This window comes from Cherax quadricarinatus, chromosome 6, assembly GCF_038502225.1.
Source record: "Cherax quadricarinatus isolate ZL_2023a chromosome 6, ASM3850222v1, whole genome shotgun sequence".
In the NCBI taxonomy this organism is placed as follows: Eukaryota; Metazoa; Arthropoda; class Malacostraca; order Decapoda; family Parastacidae; genus Cherax; species Cherax quadricarinatus.
This window is the reverse complement of record NC_091297.1, coordinates 1,549,689-1,576,279: the sequence shown is the minus strand read 5'-3', so window position 1 is coordinate 1,576,279 and position 26,591 is coordinate 1,549,689. Positions and strand designations below refer to the sequence as shown.

Sequence of the window (26,591 nt, the reverse complement as noted above, 5' to 3'; positions counted from 1 at the left end):
TTAGTACAGATCTGCACACATTATTTTTTTTACTGTCTATCATAAACAGTTTATGTTAGCAGGCAAAGTGGCAGGATAGGGTGGGCGGGAGGGCAGGCAGATTGGTAATGAATTGTTGATTTAAAATTAACACTCGTTGTCACCATCTTCCACTGTCTGCATATGGTACATGTATGGTCTCCCTCCCTCCCTTCCACTCTCCCTCATTAACCCCCTGTCAGTACCTCTTCCACTCACCTCCAACACACCCTCCTCTTCCATCACTATATTTAACCCTTTGACTGTTTCCGACGTATAAATACGTCTTACGAGCCAATGTTTCTGACGTATTTATACGCATAAATTCTAGCTGCTTCAAATCAAGCAGGAGAAAGCTGGTAGGCCCACATGTGAGAGAATGGGTCTCCATGGTCAGTGTGCACCATATAAAAAAAATCGGGGAGCCAGTGGTGCATTGTGGGAATGCCATTTCAGTTGTCCTTTTTCAGCATGTCTAGCGGTAAGAAATATGTGATTCCCTAGCAAATCTGGGACTCTTCTCTTCCCAAGTGATGCTCTAACACAGATGGAAGTGTCAGTGAAGATCAATTTCATGATTTGGAGGAGTTTGAGACCAAAAGCAATGGAGGAGGAGGAGGGGGAGGAGGGGAGGAAGACGAGGAGGAGGAGGAGGAGGGAAGGAAGAGGAGGAGGAGGAGGAGGGAAGGAAGAGGAGGAGGAGGAGGAGGAGGAGGAGGAGGAGGAGGAGGAGGAGGAGGAGGAGGAGGAGAAGGAGAAGAGGAGGAGGAGGAAGAAGAAGATGTAATAATATTGTTCCCTTGAAGCAAGAAAAAAAAAAGTCCACCCCATGACAGTGACAAGATAAGGGGAGATAACATCTGATAAGAGCTGACGTTGATGAGCGTAAAGGAGGGTAATATTACATGACCATCGCCCTCCCTTTGTTTTTGCTGGTACACAAACATTTCTGTCTGTCTATTTGTCTGTCTGTCAAGCTCCCTGTCTGTCCATCTAGCTCTCTGTCTCAGAGAGAGCCACAAGACTGTGTCATCACGTTTACTCACATCTTCAAGCAGAGTATAGCACTTTGTCTGGATTTCTTGGGTTATCCTAGGTAATTTACACTATGTATACTTGTATTTATGTGTACCTGTGAGACAGAGATAGGCAGACAGATAGAAAGAGAGACAGATTGAAAGATATAGAATGAGGGAGAAAGATAATTAGATAGAATGGAGGAGGGGAAGCAGCGTCCGACCCCATTGTTTTGACAGGAGGTAGGGGTAGTGACTAATGAGACAATATGTCACTTTGACAGCTGCCGACTTCTGACTCAAAACAATTATAAGCCACACACTTGCACACAAGACAAGGAGGAGGAGGAGGAGGAGGAGGAGGAGGAGAAGGAGGAGGAGGAGGAGGAGGAGGAGGAGGAGGAGAAGGAGGAGGAGAAGGAGGAGGAGGAGGAGGAGGAGGAGGAGGAGGAGGAGGAGGAGGAGGAGGAGGAGGAGGAGGAGGAGGAGGAGGAGGAGGAGGAGGAGGAGGAGGAGGAGGAGGAGGAGGAGGAGTAGGAGGAGGAGGAGGAGGAGGAGGAGGAGGAGGAGGAGGAGGAGGAGGAGGAGGAGGAGGAGGAGAAGGAGGAGAAGGAGGAGAAGGAGGAGAAGGAGGAGAAGGAGGAGGAGGAGGAGGAGGAGGAGGAGGAGGAGGAGGAGGAGGAGGAGGAGGAGGAGGAGAAGGAGGAGGAGGAGGAGGAGGAGGAGGAGGAGGAGAAGGAGGAGAAGGAGGAGAAGGAGGAGGAGGAGGAGGAGGAGGAGGAGGAGGAGGAGGAGGAGGAGAAGGAGGAGGAGGAGGAGTAGGAGGAGGAGGAGGAGGAGGAGGAGGAGGAGGAGGAGGAGGAGGAGGAGGAGGAGGAGGAGGAGGAGGAGGAGGAGGAGGAGGAGGAGGAGGAGAAGGAGAAGGAGGAGGAGGAGAAGGAGAAGGAGGAGGAGGAGGAGGAGGAGGAGGAGGATTATTGTTTGTTTGTTTGTTTTTGTAAACAAGTTTTGTAAACAATATATTGATAATTATGTTTGTGTGCTTATTGTGTTGTATACAACGAGTGTATATATATACATTGCACCTTACTTTGGTCTCAGAGGCCACATAAGTTATGTGAAAAAATAAAATAGTGAAAAAAACAAAAAACCTTCAATTACAAGTAAACTAAAGTTTACCGGGTGAGCGGCAGTCGCCGCTGTTGCCATACGCGGCTCATTTTCTGCAAACTTCACGGCTCTATATCTCAGTAAGTACCGATGGCAAAAATTTTTTTTTTGGACTAAAACACTCAGAAAAATAATCTTAACATTTTCATAGGAAAAAATAATTTTTTTTTTTTTTGAATATTTGGCGACATAGAATGACAGTTTCAGAGAGGGGCCTGAAACAGTCAAAGGGTTAAGACCTTTTCATCACCCTGTCTTGTCTCTGGTCTAAGGCCCGTCCATGCCTGCTGACCTTTATACACATATTGTATCTCAAATTTTTCACTGCAACTCAAAACTTAATTTGTTTATGTGGGTGGGTGTGTGTGGGAGCCAAGGAGAGAAATTCCTGTTCAAGACATGTTCATTCACATGTCCCCACATACCTATGCTCATACACACAGACACAGATCTCTTTTTAATACACCTCGTGTCCATATCACAGTGTAAAAACTCTATGCACATAAAGGGCCCCAAAATATGGAATTCATTACCAGAAGATATTAAAGTAAACCAGTCTGAAAATCAATTTAAGACTCTTCTCAAAAGCCACTTAATCACCCTAGACTAAATGCTAAATACTCAATACACATTTAATCACCTATGTACTCCCACATCATAAATGAAATAATCACACTGAACCTTTTATCCATTGTTGACAGGAATATAATTGAATCATTGTTTTTCACAAAAGCATTTTAGAATATAAATACGTATTTTTTTTATTAACACACTGGCCGATTCCCACCAAGGCAGGGTGGCCCGAAAAAGAAAAACGTTCACCATCATTCACTCTATCACTGTCTTGCCAGAAGGGTGCTTTACACTACAGTTTTTAAACTGCAACAGTAACACCCCTCCTTCAGAGTGCAGGCACTGTACTTCCCATCTCCAGGACTCAAGTCCGGCCTGCCGGTTTCCCTGAATCCCTTCATAAATGTTACTTTGCTCACACTCCAACAGCACATCAAGTATTAAAAACCATTTGTCTCCATTCACTCCTATCAAACACGCTCACGCATGCCCACTGGAAGTCCAAGCCCCTCGCACACAAAACCTCCTTTACCCCCTCCCTCCAACCTTTCCTAGGCCGACCCCTACCCCGCCTTCCTTCCACTACAGACTGATACACCCTTGAAGTCATTCTGTTTCGCTCCATTCTCTCTACATGTCCGAACCACCTCAACAACCCTTCCTCAGCCCTCTGGACAACAGTTTTGGTAATCCCGCACCTCCTCCTAACTTCCAAACTACGAATTCTCTGCATTATATTCACACCACACATTGCCCTCAGACATGACATCTCCACTGCCTCCAGCCTTCTCCTCGCTGCAACATTCATCACCCACGCTTCACACCCATACAAGAGCGTTGGTAAAACTATACTCTCATACATTCCCCTCTTTGCCTCCAAGGACAAAGTTCTTTGTCTCCACAGACTCCTAAGTGCACCGCTCACCCTTTTCCCCTCATCAATTCTATGATTCACCTCATCTTTCATAGACCCATCCGCTGACATGTCCACTCCCAAATATCTGAATACATTCACCTCCTCCATACTCTCTCCCTCCAATCTGATATCCAATCTTTCATCACCTAATCTTTTTGTTATCCTCATAACCTTACTCTTTCCTGTATTCACTTTTAATTTTCTTCTTTTGCACGCCCTACCAAATTCATCCACCAACCTCTGCAACTTCTCTTCAGAATCTCCCAAGAGCACAGTGTCATCAGCATATCAATACGTATATCTTTGTATTATACAAATTTTGATTCATTTATAATTAACATTCTACTGTACAACTATGAAATAATTACTTTCCTACTGTACAACTATGATATACTACTCCTTAGTATTATTTAAAATGTAAGCCAATAATGTTAAGTTGGCCCATAATGTCTAGGCATAATAGAGGCTCTCTTTGCATTGCAACCCATTATTGTATATACACAATCTCAATGTACTGTTTGCAAAGACATTAAATAAATAAATAAATAAATAACAATCATGCATTTTCATATCAACCCACTCACACTAACTTTACACCCACCCACCCTCTATTTCTCACCCACCCTACACCCTCTCATACCAACTATCCATACACCCACTCATACTTTCTGAAAGCCACCTTTTCATGCCCACCCTCCCTCACACACACAGACACCTCTACCTACCCACCCTCACACACACACACACACACACACACACACACGAGAGAGGGGTGGGTGGATTGCATTTTCTTGGACTGCAAGAAGGCATTTGACACAGTTCCACACAAGAGATTAGTGCAAAAACTGGAGGACCAAGCAGGGATAACAGAGAAGGCACTACAATAGATCAGGGAATACTTGTCAGGAAGACAGCAGTGAGTCACGGTACGTGGTGAGGTGTCAGAGTAGGCACCTGTGACCAGCGGGGTCCCACAGGGGTCAGTCCTAGGACCAGTGCTCTTTCTGGTATTTGTGAATGACATGACGGAAGGAAAAGACTCCGAAGTGTCCCTGTTTGCAGATGACGTGAAGATGATGAGAAGAATTCATTCGATCGAAGACCAGGCAGAATTACAAAGGAATCTGGACAGGCTGCAGACCTGGTCCAGCAATTGGCTCCTGGAGTTCAACCCCACCAAGTGCAAAGTCATGAAGATTGGGGAAGGGCAAAGAAGACCGCAGACGGAATACAGTCTAGGGGCCAGAGACTACAAATCTCACTCAAGGAAAAAGATCTTGGGGTGAGTATAACACCAGGCACATCTGAAGCGCACATCAACCAAATAACTGCTGCAGCATATGGGCGCCTAGCAAACCTCAGAACAGCATTCCGACATCTTAATAAGGAATCGTTCAGGACCCTGTACACCGTGTACGTTAGGCCCATATTGGAGTATGCGGAACCAGTCTGGAACCCACACCTGGTCAAGCACATAAAGAAACTAGAGAAAGTGCAAAGGTTTGCAACAAGACTAGTCCCAGAGCTAAGAGGTATGTCCTACGAGGAGGGATTAAGGGAAATCAACCTGACGACACTGGAGGACAGGAGAGATAGGGTTGACATGATAACGACATACAAAATACTGAGAGGAATTGACAAGGTGGACAAAGACAGGATGTTCCAGAGATGGGTCACAGCAACAAGGGGACACAGTTGGAAGTTGAAGACACAGATGAATCACAGGGATGTTAGGAAGTATTTCTTCAGCCACAGAGTAGTCAGGAAGTGGAATAGTTTGGGAAGCGATGCAGTGGAGGCAGGGAGAGTGACCTAGTAGCGACCAGTGAAGAGGCAGGGCCAGGAGCTTGGACTCGACCCCTGCAACCTCAACTAGGTGAGTACACACACACACACACACACATACACCTCCATCTACCCTCCCTCATGCACACAAACACCTCCACCCACTCTCCCACATACTCCCTTTTACACTCCTACACTGTAACCCCCATTCACCCTCACACTCACCCCCCCCCACCCACCCTCTCTCCACCATGAAAAGGCAACTTAAATTACTGTAAATTACATACAATACTATAAAATTTACTTTACTGTAGGTCTCCAGGTACTACAGGTTATGATATACATATTCTTAGTATCTGGTTGTCTTCTGCATTAGTGAACCAAGTCCACTAATTCAGACAACAACCAGACAGTCATGAAAAATTAATTCCATAAGCTAGAATTTGTGGATAATCAGCAATATCGTACACCCCCTCCCCCCCCATTAGTCAGTTAATGAGAGGGTTCATTGTACTGACTTTTTGTATTACTTTGTACTTACTGAAACACTTGAATTAATTCTTCTTCTGACTCGTGATAGACGATTGAAGTGGATATGCAGAAACTACAAGTACTTTCAAAAAGTCTGTGAATCTCCTCTCCAACATTTCTAACCTGCAAAGTATTAAAATAAGTATTACATCTTGCTCCATACATGCTGGACCTTATAAATACAGTGGAACCTTGGTTTTCATTTGCCCTGGTTTTCGTCGAATTCAGTTTTTGACAACATTTTTCGTCAAAATTTTGTCCCAGTTTTCATTCATCACCTTGTTTTTCATCAAGCTGAAGGTGGTCTGCCATACCAAATGTGTTCACCCGTGCCCACACAAAGCATCCCACGCGTTCTGAGTCAGTCTGGCTTTGTTTCTCGTCAGTAGAGGATGGTAGTGATGGTGGTAGAGGGTGACAGTGATGGTGGTAGAGGGTGACAGTGATGGTGGTAGAGGGTGGTAGTAATGGTGGTAGAGGGTGGTAGTGATGGTGATAGAGGGTGGTAGTGATGGTGGTAGAGGGTGGAAGTGATGGTGGTAGAGGGTGGAAGTGATGGTGGTAGAGGGTGGAAGTGATGGTGGTAGAGGGTGGTAGTGATGGTGACAGAGGATGGTAATGATGGTGGTAGAGGGTGGTAGTGATAGTGGTAGAGGGTGGTAGTGATAATGGTAGAGGGCAGTAATGATAGTGGTATAGGGTGGTAGTGGTTGTGATGGTAGAGGTTTGTAGTGATTGTGGTAGAGGGTGGTAGTGGTAGAGAGTGGTAGTGATGGTGGAAGAGGGTAGTAGTGATGGTGGTGAGGGTTGTAGTGGCTGTGATGGTGGTAGAGAGTGGTAATGATTATGGTAGAGGATGGTAGTGGTGGTGGTAGAGGGTAGTAGTGATGGTAGAGGGTGGTAGAGGTTGTGATGGTGATAGAAGGTGGTAGTGATGGTGGTAGAGATAACCTCTCCTCCCTCTCCCCTCCTTGCCGTCTTCTATACGCCAACAAGAGTTCAATAAGGGTAAAAGTGATGTTAAATGTTCATTTATCCATTTCATTTGTCCTTTATATTTATTTCTCATTGTTTTCTGTATGTAAAACTATAGTTATTCACTATAAAATGTATTTTTTGTTTATACTTTTGGGTGTCTGGAATGGATTAATTGGATTTACATTATTTCTTATGGGAAATATTACTTCAGTTTTTGTCGAATCTGGTTTTCGTCAGACTTTCTGGAACGAATTAATGACAAAAACCGAGATTCCACTGTATAGAGATGAGTCAGTGTACAAAGATTTATACTAAAAAAATATTAGCTACAGAGAAAAGTAAAATGAATTAATTATTAGATTAAAAGACATACTATTTACTAAATATCAGGCATTAAAATTTACATTTAGTTAATTTTAACCCCTTGACTGTCGCAACCCCAAATCCTGAGGTGTTTTCTGGTGTCGCAAAATTTCCAAAAAAAAAAAAAAAAAAAAAAAAAAAAAAAAATTCTTATAAAATGATAGAGAATCTTTTCCCGATTGTAATGACACCAAAAGAATGAAATTTGATGGAAAATTGATGGAATTACGCTCTCGTAAAGTTAGCGACCTCGGCGATATTTACGAATCGGCGATTTCGCCCACTTTGACCCCTATTTTCGGCTAATTCCATTGTTCCAGTCAACCAAACTCATAGGTATTTCTTTAGAACTCCATTTTTTCTATCAACTGAGTACAAGAAACTGCCCATTTACTGATTTCAACTACCCAATAACGTGGTCAGAAATTTGCAACGTGGCCAATTTCAAAAATACGACAATTTCAAAATAGGGTCCAGAATGAACAATGCAGACATTCCTGGCTCTAAAATAACATTTTCTTTGTTCATCAGTCATGTCTCCAGGCCCCTCTGATATTACTCTTGCTTTCTATTTTGAATTTTTATTCAAACAAAAAATTGAAGATTTACTGTTATGCAGACTACTGCAATATTGTAATAATTGTATAAATAATGTCAACCCATTCATGACTGCATATTAGAATGGCTACTTGGACATTTATTGGGCAATGACATCATTTGTTTACTTTTGAACATCAGCAAAAATCAAACATTTCCCCTACTGTGAGCTCAAATTTCAAGGTTCTTTTCATAGTAAAACCAATCAAAATCACCCCATTTTTATAATATGTTTTCCATTCTATCAAATGAGACCAAGAAAACGAGAATACAACCATAAATACTATACAAAAATAGACCACAAATTCGGCATTTTAATTAAAAAAAAACAGTTGGAGTTTTTTTTTTCTCATTACACACTGCGTGCTGTAGGTTTTTTTTATATGGTACACACTGACCACACAGACCCATTCACTCACATGTGAGCCTACCAGCTTTCTCCTGCTTGATTTGAAGCCGCTAGAATTTATGAGTATGTATATATACGTCAAAAACGGTGGCTCGTAGACGTACGTATATATATGACCAAAACAGTCAAAGGGTCAATGTACAGTGGAACTCCAGTTTTCGTACGTACTGGATATCAGACATTTCACATTTAGAACCCTTTTTTGGGCAAAATTTTGTTCTGGATGTCGGACCTCGATCTGGAAATCGTACGTATCAAACACATCCACCTGCCCAGGGGCACCATCAGTCTGGCTTTGTCATTGGTTGAGTTTATCTGGAGAGTTTATCTGGAGAGAGTTCCGGGGGTCAACGCCCCCGCGGCCCGGTCTGTGACCAGGCCTCCTTAGGTCAGTGTCCCAGGATGCGACCCACACCAGTCGACTAACACCCAGGTACCCATTTTACTGATGGGGAACATAGACAACAGGTGGAAAGAAACACGTCCAATGTTTCTACTCTGGCTGGGAATCGAACCCAGGCCCTCACCGTGTGAAGCGAGAGCGTTAACCACCAGGCCACCAGAGCCCCTTAGTGAGCATTCATCTGAAACATTTCACAATTTTCGTGCTTGTTTATTGATTGCGACTGTGAAATAAGCCACCATGGGCCCAAAGAAAGTGGAGAATGTGCTTTCTTCAGTGATTCAGTGATTCTTCTATATGTATGATACTAAAGCAGCAGGAGTCAATAAATGCTATATATATAGCACCAGCCAGTGATAAAGTGTAGCATTAACAGTGTAGCAAGCAAGTTAAGCCATCAAGCGATAGAAAAAGGACAGCACGAAACTAACTCCTCCAATGTTGTTGGAGGTACATAGGGCCACTGGCAACATATGTTGCCTGCGTATCTTTCACCACCCTAAACCAATGCCAGCCTTTCCTCCAAGGTAAATGTAAATATTTCTTATTTATAAAGTATATTTAAAGTATATTTAAAGTATATTTAAAAAGAATAATAATAAGAAAATTGTCAAAGTGGGAAGTCTGAATGTGCGTGGATGTTGTGCAGATGATAAGAAAGATGATTGTGGATGTTATGAATGAGAAGAAGCTGGATGTCCTGGCTTTAAGTTAAACAAAGCTGAAGGGGGTGGGAGAGTTTCAGTGGAGAGGAATAAATGGGATTAGGTCAGGGGTTTCAAATAGAGTTAGAGCTAAAGAAGGAGTAGCAATAATGTTGAAGGATAAGCTATGGCAGGAAAAGAGGGACTATAAATGTATTAATTCAAGGATTATGTGGAGTAAAATAAAGATTGGATGTGAAAAGTGGGTTATAATAAGCGTGCATGCACCTGGAGAAGAGAGAAGTGTAGAGGAGAGAGAGAGAGAGATTTTGAGAAATGTTGAGTGAATGCGTGGGGAGTTTTGAATCAAGTGTGAGAGTAATGGTGGTTGCGGATTTCAATGCTAAAGTGGGTAAAAATGTTATGGAGGGAGTAGTAGGTAAATTTGGGGTGCCAGGGGTAAATGTAAATGAGGAGCCTTTAATTGAGCTATGTGTAGAAAGAGATTTGGTAATAAGTAATACATATTTTATGAAAAAGAGTATAAATAAATATACAAGGTATGATGAAGCACGTAATGAAAGTAGTTTATTAGATTATGTATTGGTGGATAAAAGGTTGATGGGTAGGCTCCAGGATGTACATGTTTATAGAGGGGCAACTGATATATCGGATCATTATTTAGTTGTAGCTACAGTTAGAGTAAGAGGTAGATGGGAAAAGAGGAAGGTGGCAACAACAAGTAAGAGGGAGGTGAAAGTGTATAAACTAAGGGAGGAGGAAGTTTGGGTGAGATATAAGCGACTATTGGCAGAAAGGTGGGCTAGTGCAAAGATGAGTAGTGGGGGGGTTGAAGAGGGTTGGAATAGTTTTAAAAATGCAGTATTAGAATGTGGGGCAGAAGTTTGTGGTTACAGGAGGGTGGGGGCAGGAAGAAAGAGGAGTGATTGGTGGAATGATGAAGTAAAGGGTGTGATAAAAGAGAAAAAGGTAGCTTATGAGAGGTTTTTACAAAGTAGAAGTGTTATAAGAAGAGCAGAGTATATGGAGAGTAAAAGAAAGGTAAAGAGAGTGGTGAGAGACTGCAAAAGGAGAGCAGATGATAGAGTGGGAGAGGCACTGTCAAGAAATTTTAATGAAAATAAGAAAAAATTTTGGAGTGAGTTAAACAAGTTAAGAAAGCCTAGGGAAAGTATGGATTTGTCAGTTAAAAACAGAGTAGGGGAGTTAGTAGATGGGAAGATGGAGGTATTAGGTAGATGGCGAGAATATTTTGAGGAACTTTTATGTGTTAAGGAAGAAACAGAGGCAGTAATTTCATGCACTGGTCAGGGAGGTATACCATCTTTTAGGAATGAAGAAGAGCAGAATGTAAGTGTGGGGAAGGTACGTGAGGCATTACGTAAAATGAAAGGGGGTAAAGCAGCTGGAACTGATGGGATCATGACAGAAATGTTAAAAGCAGGGGGGGATATAGTGTTGGAGTGGTTGGTACTTTTGTTTAATAAATGTATGAAAGAGGGGAAGGTACCTAGGGATTGGCAGAGAGCATGTATAGTCCCTTTATATAAAGGGAAAGGGGACAAAAGAGCCTGTAAAAATTATAGAGGAATAAGTTTACTGAGTATACCAGGAAAAGTGTACGGTAGGGTTATAATTGAAAGAATTAGAGGTAAGACAGAATGTAGGATTGCGGATGAGCAAGGAGGTTTCAGAGTGGGTAGGGGATGTGTAGATCAAGTGTTTACATTGAAGCATATATGTGAACAGTATTTAGATAAAGGTAGGGAAGTTTTTATTGTATTTATGGATTTAGAAAAGGCATATGATAGAGTGGATAGAGGAGCAATGTGGCAGATGTTGCAAGTATATGGAATAGGTGGTAAGTTATTAAATGCTGTAAAGAGTTTTTATGAGGATAGTGAAGCTCAGGTTAGGGTGTGTAGAAGAGAGGGATACTACTTCCCGGTAAAAGTAGGTCTTAGACAGGGATGTGTAATGTCACCATGGTTGTTTAATATATTTATAGATGGGGTTGTAAAGGAAGTAAATGCTAGGGTGTTCGGGAGAGGGGTGGGATTAAATTTTGGGGAATCAAATTCAAAATGGGAATTGACACAGTTACTTTTTGCTGATGATACTGTGCTTATGTGAGATTCTAAAGAAAAATTGTAAAGGTTAGTGGATGAGTTTGGGAATGTGTGTAAAGGTAGAAAGTTGAAAGTGAACATAGAAAAGAGTAAGGTGATGAGGGTGTCAAATGATTTAGATAAAGAAAAATTGGATATCAAATTGGGAAGGAGTAGTATGGAAGAAGTGAATGTTTTCAGATAGTACTTGGGAGTTGACGTGTCGGCGCATGGATTTATGAAGGATGAGGTTAATCATAGAATTGATGAGGGAAAAAAGGTGAGTGGTGCATTGAGGTATATGTGGAGTCAAAAAACGTTATCTATGGAGGCAAAGAAGGGAATGTATGAAAGTATAGTAGTACCAACACTCTTATATGGGTGTGAAGCTTGGGTGGTAAATGCAGCAGTGAGGAGACGGTTGGAGGCAGTGGAGATGTCCTGTTTAAGGGCAATGTGTGGTGTAAATATTATGCAGAAAATTCGGAGTGTGGAAATTAGGAAAAGGTGTGGAGTTAATAAAAGTATTAGTCAGAGGGCAGAAGAAGGGTTGTTGAGGTGGTTTGGTCATTTAGAGAGAATGGATCAAAGTAGAATGACATGGAAAGCATATAAATCTATAGGGGAAGGAAGGCAGGGTAGGGGTCGTCCTCGAAAGGGTTGGAGAGAGGGGGTAAAGGAGGTTTTGTGGGCAAGGGGCTTGGACTTCCAGCAAGCGTGCGTGAGCGTGTAAGATGTCCTGTTTAAGGGCAATGTGTGGTGTAAATATTATGCAGAAAATTCGGAGTGTGGAAATTAGGAAAAGGTGTGGAGTTAATAAAAGTATTAGTCAGAGGGCAGAAGAAGGGTTGTTGAGGTGGTTTGGTCATTTAGAGAGAATGGATCAAAGTAGAATGACATGGAAAGCATATAAATCTATAGGGGAAGGAAGGTGGGGTAGGGGTCGTCCTCGAAAGGGTTGGAGAGAGGGGGTAAAGGAGGTTTTGTGGGCAAGGGGCTTGGACTTCCAGCAAGCGTGCGTGAGCGTGTTAAATTAAAACCTAACAAATCCCCAGGCCCTGATGAACTGTATGCAAGGGTTCTAAAGGAATGTAAAGAGGAGCTTAGCACACCTTTGGCTAATCTTTTCAACATATCACTACAAACTGGCATGGTGCCAGATAAGTGGAAAATGGCAAATGTGATACCTATTTTCAAAACAGGTGACAGGTCCTTAGCTTCGAACTATAGACCAATAAGCCTAACCTCCATAGTGGGAAAATTTATGGAATCAATAATTGCCGAGGCAGTTCGTAGCCACCTTGAAAAGCATAAATTAATCAACGAATCTCAGCATGGTTTTACAAAGGGGCGTTCCTGCCTTACGAATTTATTAACTTTTTTCACTAAGGTATTTGAGGAGGTAGATCATGGTAATGAATATGATATTGTGTATATGGACTTCAGTAAGGCTTTTGACAGGGTCCCACATCAGAGACTATTGAGGAAAATTAAAGCACATGGAATAGGAGGAGAAATTTTTTCCTGGATAGAGGCATGGTTGACAAATAGGCAGCAGAGAGTTTGCATAAATGGGGAGAAATCAGAGTGCGGAAGCATCATGAGCGGTGTTCCACAGGGGTCAGTGTTGGGCCCCCTGCTGTTCACAATCTACATAAACGACATAGATGAGGGCATAAAGAGCGACATCGGCAAGTTTGCCGATGACACCAAAATAGGCCGTCGAATTCATTCTGACGAGGACATTCGAGCACTCCAGGAAGATTTGAATAGACTGATGCAGTGGTCGGAGAAGTGGCAGATGCAGTTTAATATAGACAAATGCAAAGTTCTAAATGTTGGACAGGACAATAACCATGCCACATATAAACTAAATAATGTACATCTTAATATTACGGATTGCGAAAAAGATTTAGGAGTTCTGGTTAGCAGTAATCTGAAACCAAGACAACAGTGCATAAGTGTTCGCAATAAAGCTAATAGAATCCTTGGCTTCATATCAAGAAGCAAAAATAATAGGAGTCCTCAGGTTGTTCTTCAACTCTATACATCCTTGGTTAGGCCTCATTTAGATTATGCTGCACAGTTTTGGTCACCGTATTACAGAATGGATATAAATGCTCTGGAAAATGTACAAAGGAGGATGACAAAGTTGATCCCATGTATCAGAAACCTTCCCTATGAGGATAGACTAAGGGCCCTGAAACTGCACTCTCTAGAAAGACGTAGAATTAGGGGGGATATGATTGAGGTGTATAAATGGAAGACAGGAATAAATAAAGGGGATGTAAATAGTGTGCTGAAAATATCTAGCCTAGACAGGACTCGCAGCAATGGTTTTAAGTTGGAAAAATTCAGATTCAGGAAGGATATAGGAAAGTACTGGTTTGGTAATAGAGTTGTGGATGAGTGGAACAAACTCCCAAGTACCGTTATAGAGGCCAGAACATTGTGTAGCTTTAAAAATAGGTTGGATAAATACATGAGTAGATGTGGGTGGGTGTGAGTTAGACCTGATAGCTTGTGCTACCAGGTCGGTTGCCGTGTTCCTCCCTTAAGTCAATGTGACCTGACCTGACTAGGTTGGGTGCATTGGCTTAAGCCGGTAGGAGACTTGGACCTGCCTCGCATGGGCCAGTAGGCCTTCTGCAGTGTTCCTTCGTTCTTATGTTCTTATGTGTTAGATAGGAGTGAATGGAGACGAATGGTACTTGGGGCCTGACGATCTGTTGGAGTGTGAGCAGGGTAATATTTAGTGAAGGGATTCAGGGAAACTGGTTATTTTCATATAGTCGGACTCGAGTCTTGGAGGTGGGAAGTACAATGCCTGCACTTTAAAGGAGGGGTTTGGGATATTGGCAGTTTGGAGGGATATGTTGTGTATCTTTATATGTGTATGCTTCTAAACTGTTGTATTCTGAGCACCTCTGCAAAAACAGTGATAATGTGTGAGTGTGGTGAAAGTGTTGAATGATGATGAAAGTATTTTCTTTTTGGAGATTTTCTTTCTTTTTTTTGGGTCACCCTGCCTCGGTGGGAGACGGCCGACTTGTTGAAAAAAAAAAAAAAAATTCTTATTTATAAATTAAAGTGTAAATATGTACAGTGGACCCTCAGCTTTTGTCATTATTCCGTTCCAGAGACACTGGTGAAAACTGAAATCGACGAAAACTGAAACTATTTTCTCCATAATGTAAAACTAATTAATCTGTTCCAGACACCCAAAAGTATTAAAAAAAAAAAAATTTTTTTTTTTTAGGTTAAGTATATACAGTGGACCCTTAACCAGCGATGGTATCGATTAACGATAAATCTGACTAGCGATACATTTTAACGCAAAAATTTTGCCTCAACTAGCGCTTAACCCTTTCAGGGTTCGTCCCGTAGATCTACGGCTTCACGTTGAGTGTCCAAACCGTAGATCTACGCCAAAATTCTATCTCCGTCAAATTTAGCGCGAAAGCGCTCATAGGCCTACATGTGAGAGAACGGGTCTGCGTGGTGGGTGTGCACCATAAACAAAAAATCTAGGCGCCCGCATAGCATTGTGGGAACTCCGGCTCAGTTACCTTTGTTCACCATGCCTCGTCGCAAGTCAGCTCTCACTCCCCGAAAAATTGGGACTCTCCTCTTCCTATCTGATAGTTCTGACACTGATGGAAGTGGAAATGAAGACGAATTCTACGGCTTTGATCAGTTAGTGACCGAAAAGAATGACCAGGATATCGATAATAGTGCAGAAAACCCTGACGATCCTCAACCTTCTACCTCTGGTGTGGGCACTCATGACTCACGGTCAGTTGTTCCTCAATGCAAGAGAAAGCTAATATTTTCGCGTGGCCAGGCCTCTGACTTCAGTAATGATGATGATAGTGACGTGGATTGTGATTTTATTGCGCTCGACGATCATTCGAGTAGTGATAGTGAGGAATCATATTCACCAGTGAAGCGTCTGTATGTTCGCCGCCGCATGTGCTCGGGTAGTGTACCCTATGCTGTGCCCAGGGGACGGAGTACATCCCATGGCCCTACACCAGTTTTAGGTAGTGATAGTGAGGATGATGTGGCTACATTTGGCATGGATAGACCACAGGCATCAGTGGATGGTGGTAGTGGTGATGGTAGTGGCACCGCCATGCGTGACTCACCAGCCCACGCTGGGACCCATGCTGCTGACTCGTCAGTTCAAGGACAAAGCAGAGTGTCAGCCACCAGCCCACCACAACCACAACCACCCGCACAACCAGCCTATGATGTCCAGTATCCACCAGCAAACCGTATCTGGGATTGGCAGCAAAATCCCAATTTTGTTCCCAAGCCTCACCACTTTGATGACTCTCAAAGTGGAATTCTACCTACTTGTCCCCTTGGAACCACGGCCAATGAACTGGAATTCTTTGAATTATTCTTTGACCAGCCATTGATGGAAACTATTGTCAGGGAAATAATAAGTATTTTGAGTGCACCATGGCAAATACGATCATATCACCACAGTCAAGACTACACAGGTGGAAAGAGACGACTGTTCCAGAAATGTATTTGCTTTTTGCAACAATAATGCTTATGCCTCATGTCTATAAGCATAATATAAAAGCATACTGGTCCACAGATCGGCTAATTTCTACCCCAGTCTTCAGTGAAATCATACCAGTGAACAGGTTTATCTTACTGTTACGTATGTTGCACTTCTCTGACAAAACCAGGCCTGACAGAAGTGACAGGTTATACAAGATTAGAAATGTTTTCATGTATCTCAAACAAAAGTTCAGCATATACTTTCATTCATTCAAGAATCTTGTAATTGACAAGTCTTTGATTTTGTTCAAAGGTAGACTGTCATTCAAGCAGTATATACCGAGCAAGAGGAAACGCTTTGGTATAAAGCTGTTTGTACTCTGTGACTGTGACAGTGGCCTGGTGTTGGATATTGTTGTATACACGGGAAGTAAAACATTGAAAGATACCAAGATGTTATTGGGTATCTCAGGTGACGTAGTGAGAAACATGATGGCACCTTATCTTGGTAAGGGGCATACATTATACATGTATACCGATAACTGGTACACAAGCCCATTACTCAGTGATTTCATGCGAGTGAACAAGAGAGATGTGTGTGGCACAGTGCGTTCTAATCGTAAACATATGCCCAGGCTCAACGCAGGTGCTCGTGGTGATGATGTGCAGGTGTTTACTGCCAATGACATCATGGCATTACGGTGGCATGACAAATGAGATATCACATTGTTGACAACCATTCACCGTAATGAAATGCAAGACAGTGGCAAAGTTGATCGAGTGACTAATGAACATATTCGAAAACCAGTGAGTGATTGATTATACACAAAACATGCGCTTGGTTGACAAATGTGACATGCAGATTGGTTTTGTTGACTGTGTTCGTAAGAGTTACAAGTGGTACATGAAGCTTTTCTTCCATCTCATGGACATTTCTATGCTCAATGCATATAATATGTACCAAATAAAGACTGGCAACAGACCACCGTATGGTGAATTTTGTTTGTCTGTTGTCAGACAACTCATAATGAAGTACCAGGTAAGAACACCTGCTATACAACAAGGTCCTCGAATTACTCAGGATATACCCAAGCGTTTGAGGAGGGAAGGTGATCATTTCATAATACAGCTTCCTTCAACTCAGAAGAAATTTGCTCAGAAGAGATGCATCGTCTGTGCACAAACAAAACGATGGCAACAAAGACGCAAAGTTTATGTGTGAGGAATGTAAGGTGCCTCTGTGCATGGTGCCTTGTTTCAAGGAGTTCCACAAGCTCCAGCAGTTCTAAAACCATGTCCAGTGATTGTAAGTATGTAAATATATGATAGAACATTAGTATTATACAAGATTTGCGCATGTTTATTGTAATAAACAACAGTGGTAAACAATAATATGATAATAACTTTAGTGCGGTTGTGTTCAATACAGTGAGTTTATATTTTTTTTTTTTTTTTTTTCAACAAGTCGGCCGTCTCCCACCGAGGCAGGGTGAGTTTATATATATACATTATATACAGTATTGGTCTCTCAGGCCCCAAATGTTAGTAGGAAAAGAAAAAAATTGGAAAAGAAAAGAAAAAACTATAAAAACCGCTAAATAATGTAATGCGCGTATGTGGAATTCGTCGATGTTGCCGCCACCACATCATTTTTGACAAACTTCTTGGCACTGTATCTCGGTAAGTACTGATCAGAATTTTTTTTTTTGTCTTATTACCTTCACAAAAATATGCTCTTTAATTCTGTAAGAAAAAATAATTTTTTTTTTTTCAAAATTTCTTGGACACTGGAGCACCACTTCAGATTTTGGCCTTGGACCCTGAAGGGGTTAAAAACCCGACCAGCGCTATTCGTTCCGTACCATATGCGTCCACTTTGGCCTGAGCGCACCTCACTTGTCCCTTGGGTGCCAGTGTTTACAAGCCAGCCAGCCACCGCGGTCGCTTCCAAACATACAACAACTGGAACATTTCATATTATCACAGCCTTTGTAGTGATTGCACCTGCAAAATAAGTCACCATGGGCCCCAAGAAAGCTTCTAGTGCCAACCCTACAGCAAAAAGGGTGAGAATTACTATGGAGATGAAGAAAGAGATCATTGCTAAGTATGAAAGTGGAGTGCGGGTCTGAGCTGGTCAGGTTGTATAATAAACCCCAATCAACCATCGCTACTATTGTGGGTAAGAAAACGGCAATCAAGGAAGCTGTTCTTGCCAAAGGTGCAGCTGCTGCTGCACCACAGTCAGCTGTTGTTGTTGCTGCACCACCATCAGCTGTATTACTCGAAGATGTGGAGAGAGTGTTGTTGGCGTGGCTTAATGTGAAACAATTACCGAGAAACGATTAACCCCTGAGGGTTAGCCACCCAGGATAACCCAAGAAAGTCAGTGCATCATCGAGGACTGTCTAACTTATTTCCATTGGGGGTCCTTAATCTTGTCCCCCAGGATGTGACCCACAACAGTTGACTAACACCCAGGTGAACAGGAAAAAATGCCTGGAACTAGTGCTCATATTGGTGAGGTTAGTGGGGAGGATGTGGAAGAGTTGGTGGAGGAGGACAATGAAGAACAAACCACTGATGAGCTGCTAGGTCATCTTCAACAGTAAGAGGCCACACCTGAGGAAACTGCTTCAGAGGAGGGGAGAGAGAAATTGAAGAAGTTGCCTACTTCAAAGATTAAGGAAATGTGTGCAATGTGGCTTAAAGTGCAAACCTTTTTTGATGAAAATCACCCTCACACAGCTACTGCAAGCCGTGCTGGTGACTATTACACTGACAATGTTGTGAAACACTTTAGGATAAAGGAACGAGAGGTACAGGCCTCTATGGACAGATATGTTGTGCGACAGAAGTCCAGTGACTCTGAAGCTGGTCCTAGTGGCATTAGAATGATAACAAATTCTCACTATAGGCAGCACACTCCACCAATATTCAATACACTAAACCTACTCACCATACAAAACATCCATACTTATTACTGCACCTATTACATACATAGAACACTTAACTCTGATATTAACCCTCCCCTCAAACATCTCCTTGCCAACCTCAACAGAACACATGAGCATAACACAAGGCACAGATCACTCTTTGATGTTCCTCGTGTCCATCTCACACTATGCAAAAACTCAATGCACATAAAAGGCCCTAAAATCTGGAATTCATTACCTGTAAATATAAAAGAAACACTACCTGTTTATAAATTCAAATCTCTTCTCAAAGATCACTTACTCACCCAAAACCAAATAAATACTGAATAACTGAACCTTATAAATTGTATATCTTAAATGTTTCTCACAATTATATCACATAAATGTTAAACCTAAAACCCAATCTAACTTTATTATTTTTTAAATACACTACCTAACAGAATACTCCATTCTACTGAATGTACAACAATGCATACAACCATATGACCTGTCTTTGTAATACTCACTTGTGCTTTATAGTAACCTGTTTACATTAAAGTTTTATCACTGATTTCATCATTGCTTAGTTAAGATTAAGTTAATTTTAAGCCAGCCCGTAATGCTATGCATAGTATAAGTGGCTTTGGCATGCTGCTCTTATCTGTATTTTTTGTACCTCTGTATGTGTGCTCAAATTTTTAAATAAATAAATAAATAAAAAAAAAAAGAACAAGGGAAGTAATCCCAGAAAAAGACTTGCTACCTCAAGTGCTAATGGAAGGGAATTCCCCTTCTATCATCACCAGATCTTCAATAAAGGTAAGTGTCATGTAACTGTGCATGTCTTCTTCAGTTTGTGTGTATTAAAATTAATATTTCATGTGGTACAAATTTTTTTTTTCAATACTTTGGGGTGTCAGGAACGGATTAATTTGATTTCCATTATTTCTTATGAGGAAAATTAACTTGACTAACTATTATTTCTATTAACGATGAGCTCTCAGGAACGGATTAATATCGCTGGTTGAGGGTCCACTGTATTTACACGCAGAAAAGAATGAACATTCAACATACTTACCTTTATTGAAGACTCTTGGTGTATGGAAGACAAAGAGGAGGGGAGAGGGAAGAGATATCCCCTTCCATAAGGACTCAAGGTACTGAGCCCTTATCTGGGGTCACTTCCCTTCTTTGTCTTTTACTGCCACTAGGACCAGCCTGAGTCATTGGACCACTGAGTCACTTAAGTCACTATCGCACAAAAAATTGGTCCAGAGAGCTCTGTTTCTGGCGTCTCTTTAAAATTTCCCTAAAATGGGACATGGTATCGTTTGTCGGAACTGGCAGCCTCACCATGCCTTACAACACTGTGTATGCCACTTCACTTCTTGAATTTTTCGAACCAGCCTTTGCTGGCCTTAACCCTTTCAGGGTCCAGAGGCCAAATTTCGAAGTGTGCACCAGTGTCCAAGAATTTTCAAAAAATAATTTTGTTATTTTTTCTGATGAAATGGTTGAGAATCTTTTTCTGAAGGTAATAAAACAAAAAGTATGAAATTTGGTGGAAAACTGCCGAAATTATGCTCTCACGAATTTTGATGTGTCAGTGATATTTACGCATCGGCAATTTTGCCGACTTTGACTCCCATTTTAGGCCAATTACGTACATTATTCCAGTCTACCAAATTCTTAGTTATTTCAGTAGTATTACTTCTATTCTATCGATTGAGCACAAGAAATCGCCAAATCAACCGTTTCAACTACAAAATAATGTGATTGGAATTGGTAATTTGGCCAATTTAGTGCAAAGTTCAAAATATTCCAATTTCAAAATAGGGTCCAGAATAAACAATGCAGGCATTCCTGGCACTAAACTAACATTTCCTCTATTCATTAGTTACATTTTCAAGCTTTACAAATTAATTCCATTTTAATTTTTTATTCACAATGAATTTTAATTCAAACCAAAAAATAGAAAATTTACTGTCATGCAATATTGTAATAATTGTATAAATAATATCAGCACATTTGTGAACGTATATTAGACCCACCAGCTGGTGTGTATTAGACATGTGAGGTCATTTGTTTACTCTTGAACATCAAAAATTTAACATTTTCACTACTTTGAGCTCAATTTCAAGCCATTTCCAATACTAAAACCGATCAAAATCTTCTCTATTTCTGTAATATATCTTCCATTCTATCAAATAAGACCAAGAAATTGCAAATACAACCATAAAAACATACAAAAAAAAAACATTGAAAAGTTGATGTTTTAATCGAAAATTATGGTCAAAGTTTTTTTTCTCACATTTTGCACTGTGTGCTGCAGGATTTGTTTTATGTGGTACACACATACCACATAGCTGTATTCTATCATATCTAAGCCCAAATTTACTTCTCACAGCTTATCTGAATGAGCTGAGCTCATGGCATAGATCTATGGTTTAGACCCTCAACGTAAAGCCGTAGATCTACAGCATGGACCCTGAAAGGGTTAAATTCACTAACATGAGCACTTGTTCCAGGCATTTCCTTTATGAGATCGTCATGCAACTGCCTTGCCTTTTCACAAACTATCGACTACACGATACTATCTCCTGCTAATTGTTTCTCGTTGATCCACACCAACAACAATTTCTCCATTTCTTCACTTGCTTGTGATTTCTGTTTCATTATCACGTTTACCTCTTTCACAACATCAATTTCCTTGATTTCTTTTTTCTTCACCACAATGGAACTGATGGTTGATGGTGCCTTCCCATACATGTACATCCTGGCGAAGTCAGCAACACATACACCACTATCATATTTTTCTATGATTTCTTTCTTCAATTCTACGGTGTTCCTCACTTTCTTTACCAAAGGACTGGCACTAGGAGCTTTCTTTGGGCCCATGGTGGCTTATTTAGGAGTCACACACATTAAACAAGTGCCAAAAACAATGGATTATTACGAAATGTTTCATATGATGTTGCAGGATACATTCGCTCACCGAGAAACAACACGACACTGCTTGAGAATGTGTGTGGGAGGCGGCTTTCTGTGCGCGCTGGGCACTGGACAAATTCCGTACCATCGACGAAAACGGAGGAAATCGATGAAAAGGGAGGCAATATTTTGACGAAAAAAGTTGGCGAAAACTGAAATTGGCGATAACAGAGATCGATGATGGATGGTCCACTGTATTTCTTAATTATAAATTACGTACATTGTCTCAGTTTGAATAGTGGTGGTGGCCTCTGCTGCCACCACCGCAACCACTATATGTACGGCTTATGCTGTCAGTGGCCCTGATTAACCCAACAACACCACCACCACTCCTCACATACGTAATGACATATTTTATTCATTCTAGACTATATATCATGTTTCTATGTTATTAATATTGTTTATTATGTTATATTAGATGAATTGTGATAGATAAATAAGCCACAGAATTGATATTTGTGCATCATATTTAAGTATTTTGTCCTGTCTCCAAACAAACTCTCCTCCTCCTCCCCTCCTCGCTGTTTTCCATATGCCAACAAGAGTCTTCAATAAAGATATGTAATAGATTTAAATGTTCATTTATCCATTTCATTAGTGCTTTATATTTATTTCTCATTATGTCTGTATGTAAAACTACAGTTATTCTTTAAAAAATGTATTTTTTGTTAATATTTTTGGGTGTCTGGAATTGATTAATTGTATTTACATTATTTCTTATGGGAAATATTGCTTCAGTTTTCGTACTTTTTGGATCTAGAATGACCTTCTGGAAAGGATTAAGTATGAAAACCTGAGTTCCACTGTACATTGGAAAGTAAAGGTATCTGTATACTGAATGTAAGTAAAAGTTTTCAAGATTTTTTGTCATCTTACATGTTAATGAGACTGCAAGAAAACATCATCAATCCAACTAGAATGCAAAAAATTTAACAGGTTTCTGTTTAACACTTACTGACAGGAAAGTAGTACCTCCCTGGATGAATTTTTTCCTTGTTAATTCTGAGTAAAAAAAATTATAATGTGATTATATCAACACAAATAACACAACACATATTTGGATGGCAGTATCAACTACAAAATATTTTAGGATTGAAATATACACAAAACTCTTCTTGCATGTCCAGCTATACATAAGACTCGACTGAAGAAAAACCACACAAATCAAAGATACCTGCAAGAAAAAATGGAAAGTATACAGAGGCATGTTGAGCTAAAAGTTGAAAGAAGATCAATATACTGTACTAGAACATAAGAACATAAGAAAGGAGGAACGCTGCAGGAGGCCTGCTGGCCCATACTAGGCAGGTCCTTTACAATTCACCCCACTAACAAAACATTTGCCCAACCCAATTTTCAATGCCACCCAAGAAATAAGCTCTGATGTGAAAGTCCCACTCAAATCCAACCCCTCCCACTCATGTACTTATCCAACCTAGATTTGAAACTACCCAAAGTCCCAGCCTCAATAACCCAGCTAGGTAGACTGTTCCACTCATCAACTACCCTATTTCCAAACCAATACTTTCCTATGTCCTTTCTAAATCTAAACTTATCTAATTTAAATCCATTACTGCGGGTTCTCTCTTGGAGAGACATCCTCAAGACCTTATTAATATCCCCTTTATTAATACCTATCTTCCACTTATACACTTCGATCAGGTCTCCCCTCATTCTTCGTCTAACAAGTGAATGTAACTTAAGAGTCTTCAATCTTTCTTCATAAGGAAGATTTCTAATGCTATGTATTAATTTAGTCATCCTACGCTGAATGTTTTCTAACGAATTTATGTCCATTTTGTAATACGGAGACCAGAACTGAGCTGCATAATCTAGGTAAGGCCTTACTAATGATGTATAAAGCTGCAGTATGACCTCTGGACTTCTGTTGCTTACACTTCTTGATATAAATCCCAGTAATCTATTTGCCTTATTACGTACGCTTAGGCATTGCTGTCTTGGTTTAAGGTTGCTGCTCACCATAACCCCCAAGTCCTTTTCGCAATTTGTATGGCTAAGTTCTACATCATTTAACTTATAAGTACTAGGGTTATGGGCACTCCCAAGCTTAGAACCTTGCATTTATCTACATTGAACTGCATCTGCCACTTTTCTGACCAAGAATAGAGTTTGTTTAAATCCTCCTGAAGTTCCATAACATCTACGTTTGAATCAATTATCCTACCTATCTTTGTGTCATCGGCGAATTTGCTCATATCACTAGTAATTCCCTCATCAAGATCATTGATATATATTATAAACAACAACGGGCCCAAGACTGATCCCTGTGGAACGCCACTTGTTACAGATCCCCACTCGGACTTAACCCCATTTATGGACACCCTCTGCTTCCTGTCAGTGAGCCATGACTCGATCCACGAGAGCACTTTTCCCCCAATGCCATGAGCTGCCACTTTCTTTAACAGTCTATGGTGCGGAACTCTATCAAAAGCCTTACTAAAATCTAAGTAAATAATATCAAATTCTTTATTGTGGTCAACAGCCTCAAAAGCTTTACTGAAGAAAGTTAATAAATTAGTTAGACAAGACCGGCCTCTTGTGAATCCATGCTGAGTATCATTAATCAAGCTATGCTTATCGAGATGGCTTCTTATAATCTCAGCTATAATCGACTCTAGTAATTTGCCTACAATTGAGGTCAGGCTTATTGGGCGGTAATTTGACGGTAACGACTTGTCCCCTGTTTTAAAAATAGGAATTACATTAGCCATCTTCCACATATCAGACACTACACCTGTTTGAAGAGATAAATTAAAAATATTAGTTAATGGTTCACAGAGTTCCATTTTGCATTCCTTAAGAACCCTTGAAAAAACCTCATCAGGGCCCGGCGACTTATTTTGCTTTAGTCTGTCTATCTGCTTCACAACCATCTCACTAGTGACTGTGATGTTACATAATTTATCTTCTTCTAGCCCACTGTAAAAATTAATTACTACTGTAGTATAATATGGGTAAATATGAGAGGATATTCTTAACCCTTTCACTGTCCAGACCCCAAAACTGTAAGTGCTCATAATGTCCACATTTAAAAAAAATTCTATTTATTGAATAATAAAATATAACCAGGAATGATTTGTCATAGTTTACAGCATCTCAATAATTGAATCACACCCAGTAAAAACCCAAGAAACAGACCAGGGAGTACAGTGGAGCCCCGCATAGCGACTTTAATCCGTGCAAGAGGGCTGATTGTTATGCGAAATGATCGGTATGCGAATGAATTTTCCCCATAAGAAATAATGGAAATCAAATTAATCCGTGCAAGACACCCAAAAGTATGAAAAAAAAAATTTTACCACATGAAATATACATTTTCCTACACACAAAGAGAAGGATACATGCACAATAGTAGAGTAGTACATGCACAATATATATTGTGCATGTACTACTCTACTAAATGAAGAATAAATGACACTTACCTTTATTGAAGATGCAGCAATGACTGATGAGACACTGTGTCCTGGGAGTGCCTTTTCCTCCTGAGTACTGTAGGTCCTGTTTGGCATTTTCTTCCAGAACAGGCCTTATCACACTGTGTATGCCACTACGATTCTTAAATCTCTCAAACCAACCTTTGCTGGCTTTAAATTCACCAATATGAGCACTAGTTCCAGGCATTTTTCCCTGTTCACCTGGGTGTTAGTCGACTGGTGTGGGTTGCATCCTGGGAGACAAGATTAAGGACCCCAATGGAAATAAGTTAGACAGTCTTCAATGACACTGACTTTTTTGGGTTATCCTGGGTGGCAAATCCTCTGGGGTTAATTGTTTCTTGGTATTCTCAATAAGCCACACCAACAACGGTGCTACAGCAGCAGCAGCAGCAGCTGACAGTGCTACAGCAGCAGCAGACGATGCTACAGCAGCAGCAGACGGTACTACAGCAGCAGCAGACGGTACTACAGCAGCAGCAGCAGCTGACGGTGGTACAACAGCAGCAGCAGCTGACAGTGCTACAGCAGCAGCAGACGATGCTACAGCAGCAGCAGACGATGCTACAGCAGCAGCAGACGGTACTACAGCAGCAGCAGCAGCTGTACCACCAATAGTAGCGATGGTTGATTGGGGTTTATTATACAACCTGGCCAGCTCGGAGACACGCACTCCACTTTCATACTTATCAATGATCTCTTTCTTCATCTCTATAGTAATTCTCACCCTTATTGCTGTAGGGTTGGCACTAGAAGCTTTCTTGGGGCCCATGGTCACTTATTTTCCAGATAAATCACCAAAAACACTGTAATAATACGAAATGTACGCTTGGATGTTACCGCGGAGGCTGGCTGGTAAACAATGCCACCGGCGGCACATGTGAGGCTGGCTAAGGGCGCACATTGGACGCGTCTCGGACGAAGAGCGGTGAGCGGGTTTTTGGGCGGTATGCGAGGCAAAATTTTTGTGATAAAAGCGAGCAGTATGCGGATTGAATGGTATGCGATGCGTACGGTATGCGGGGGTCCACTGTATAAGGGAGGCCTTACCCGTCCTTAGAAATCTTTCTTTCAACACACTGGCCGTATCCCACCGAGGCAGGGTGGCCCAAAAGGAAAAACGAAAGTTTCTCCTTTTACATTTAGTAATATATACAGGAGAAAGGGTTACTAGCCCCTTGCT

The 26,591-nt window shown here is 41.1% G+C and overlaps 1 protein-coding gene across 8 annotated transcripts in view; it reads right to left on the bottom strand.

Moving 5' to 3' along the window:
- The window catches only part of LOC128692060 (cholesterol transporter ABCA5), a 408,467-nt gene that overhangs the window by 337,422 nt on the left and 44,454 nt on the right, over positions 1 to 26,591 (bottom strand). For all 8 annotated transcript variants that reach the window (XM_070079720.1, XM_070079724.1, XM_070079709.1 and 5 more), the window contains one exon: positions 6,020 to 6,132. In XM_070079720.1, coding sequence (XP_069935821.1) covers positions 6,020 to 6,132 — 113 coding nt within the window. The remainder of the gene's footprint in view (positions 1 to 6,019; positions 6,133 to 26,591) is intronic.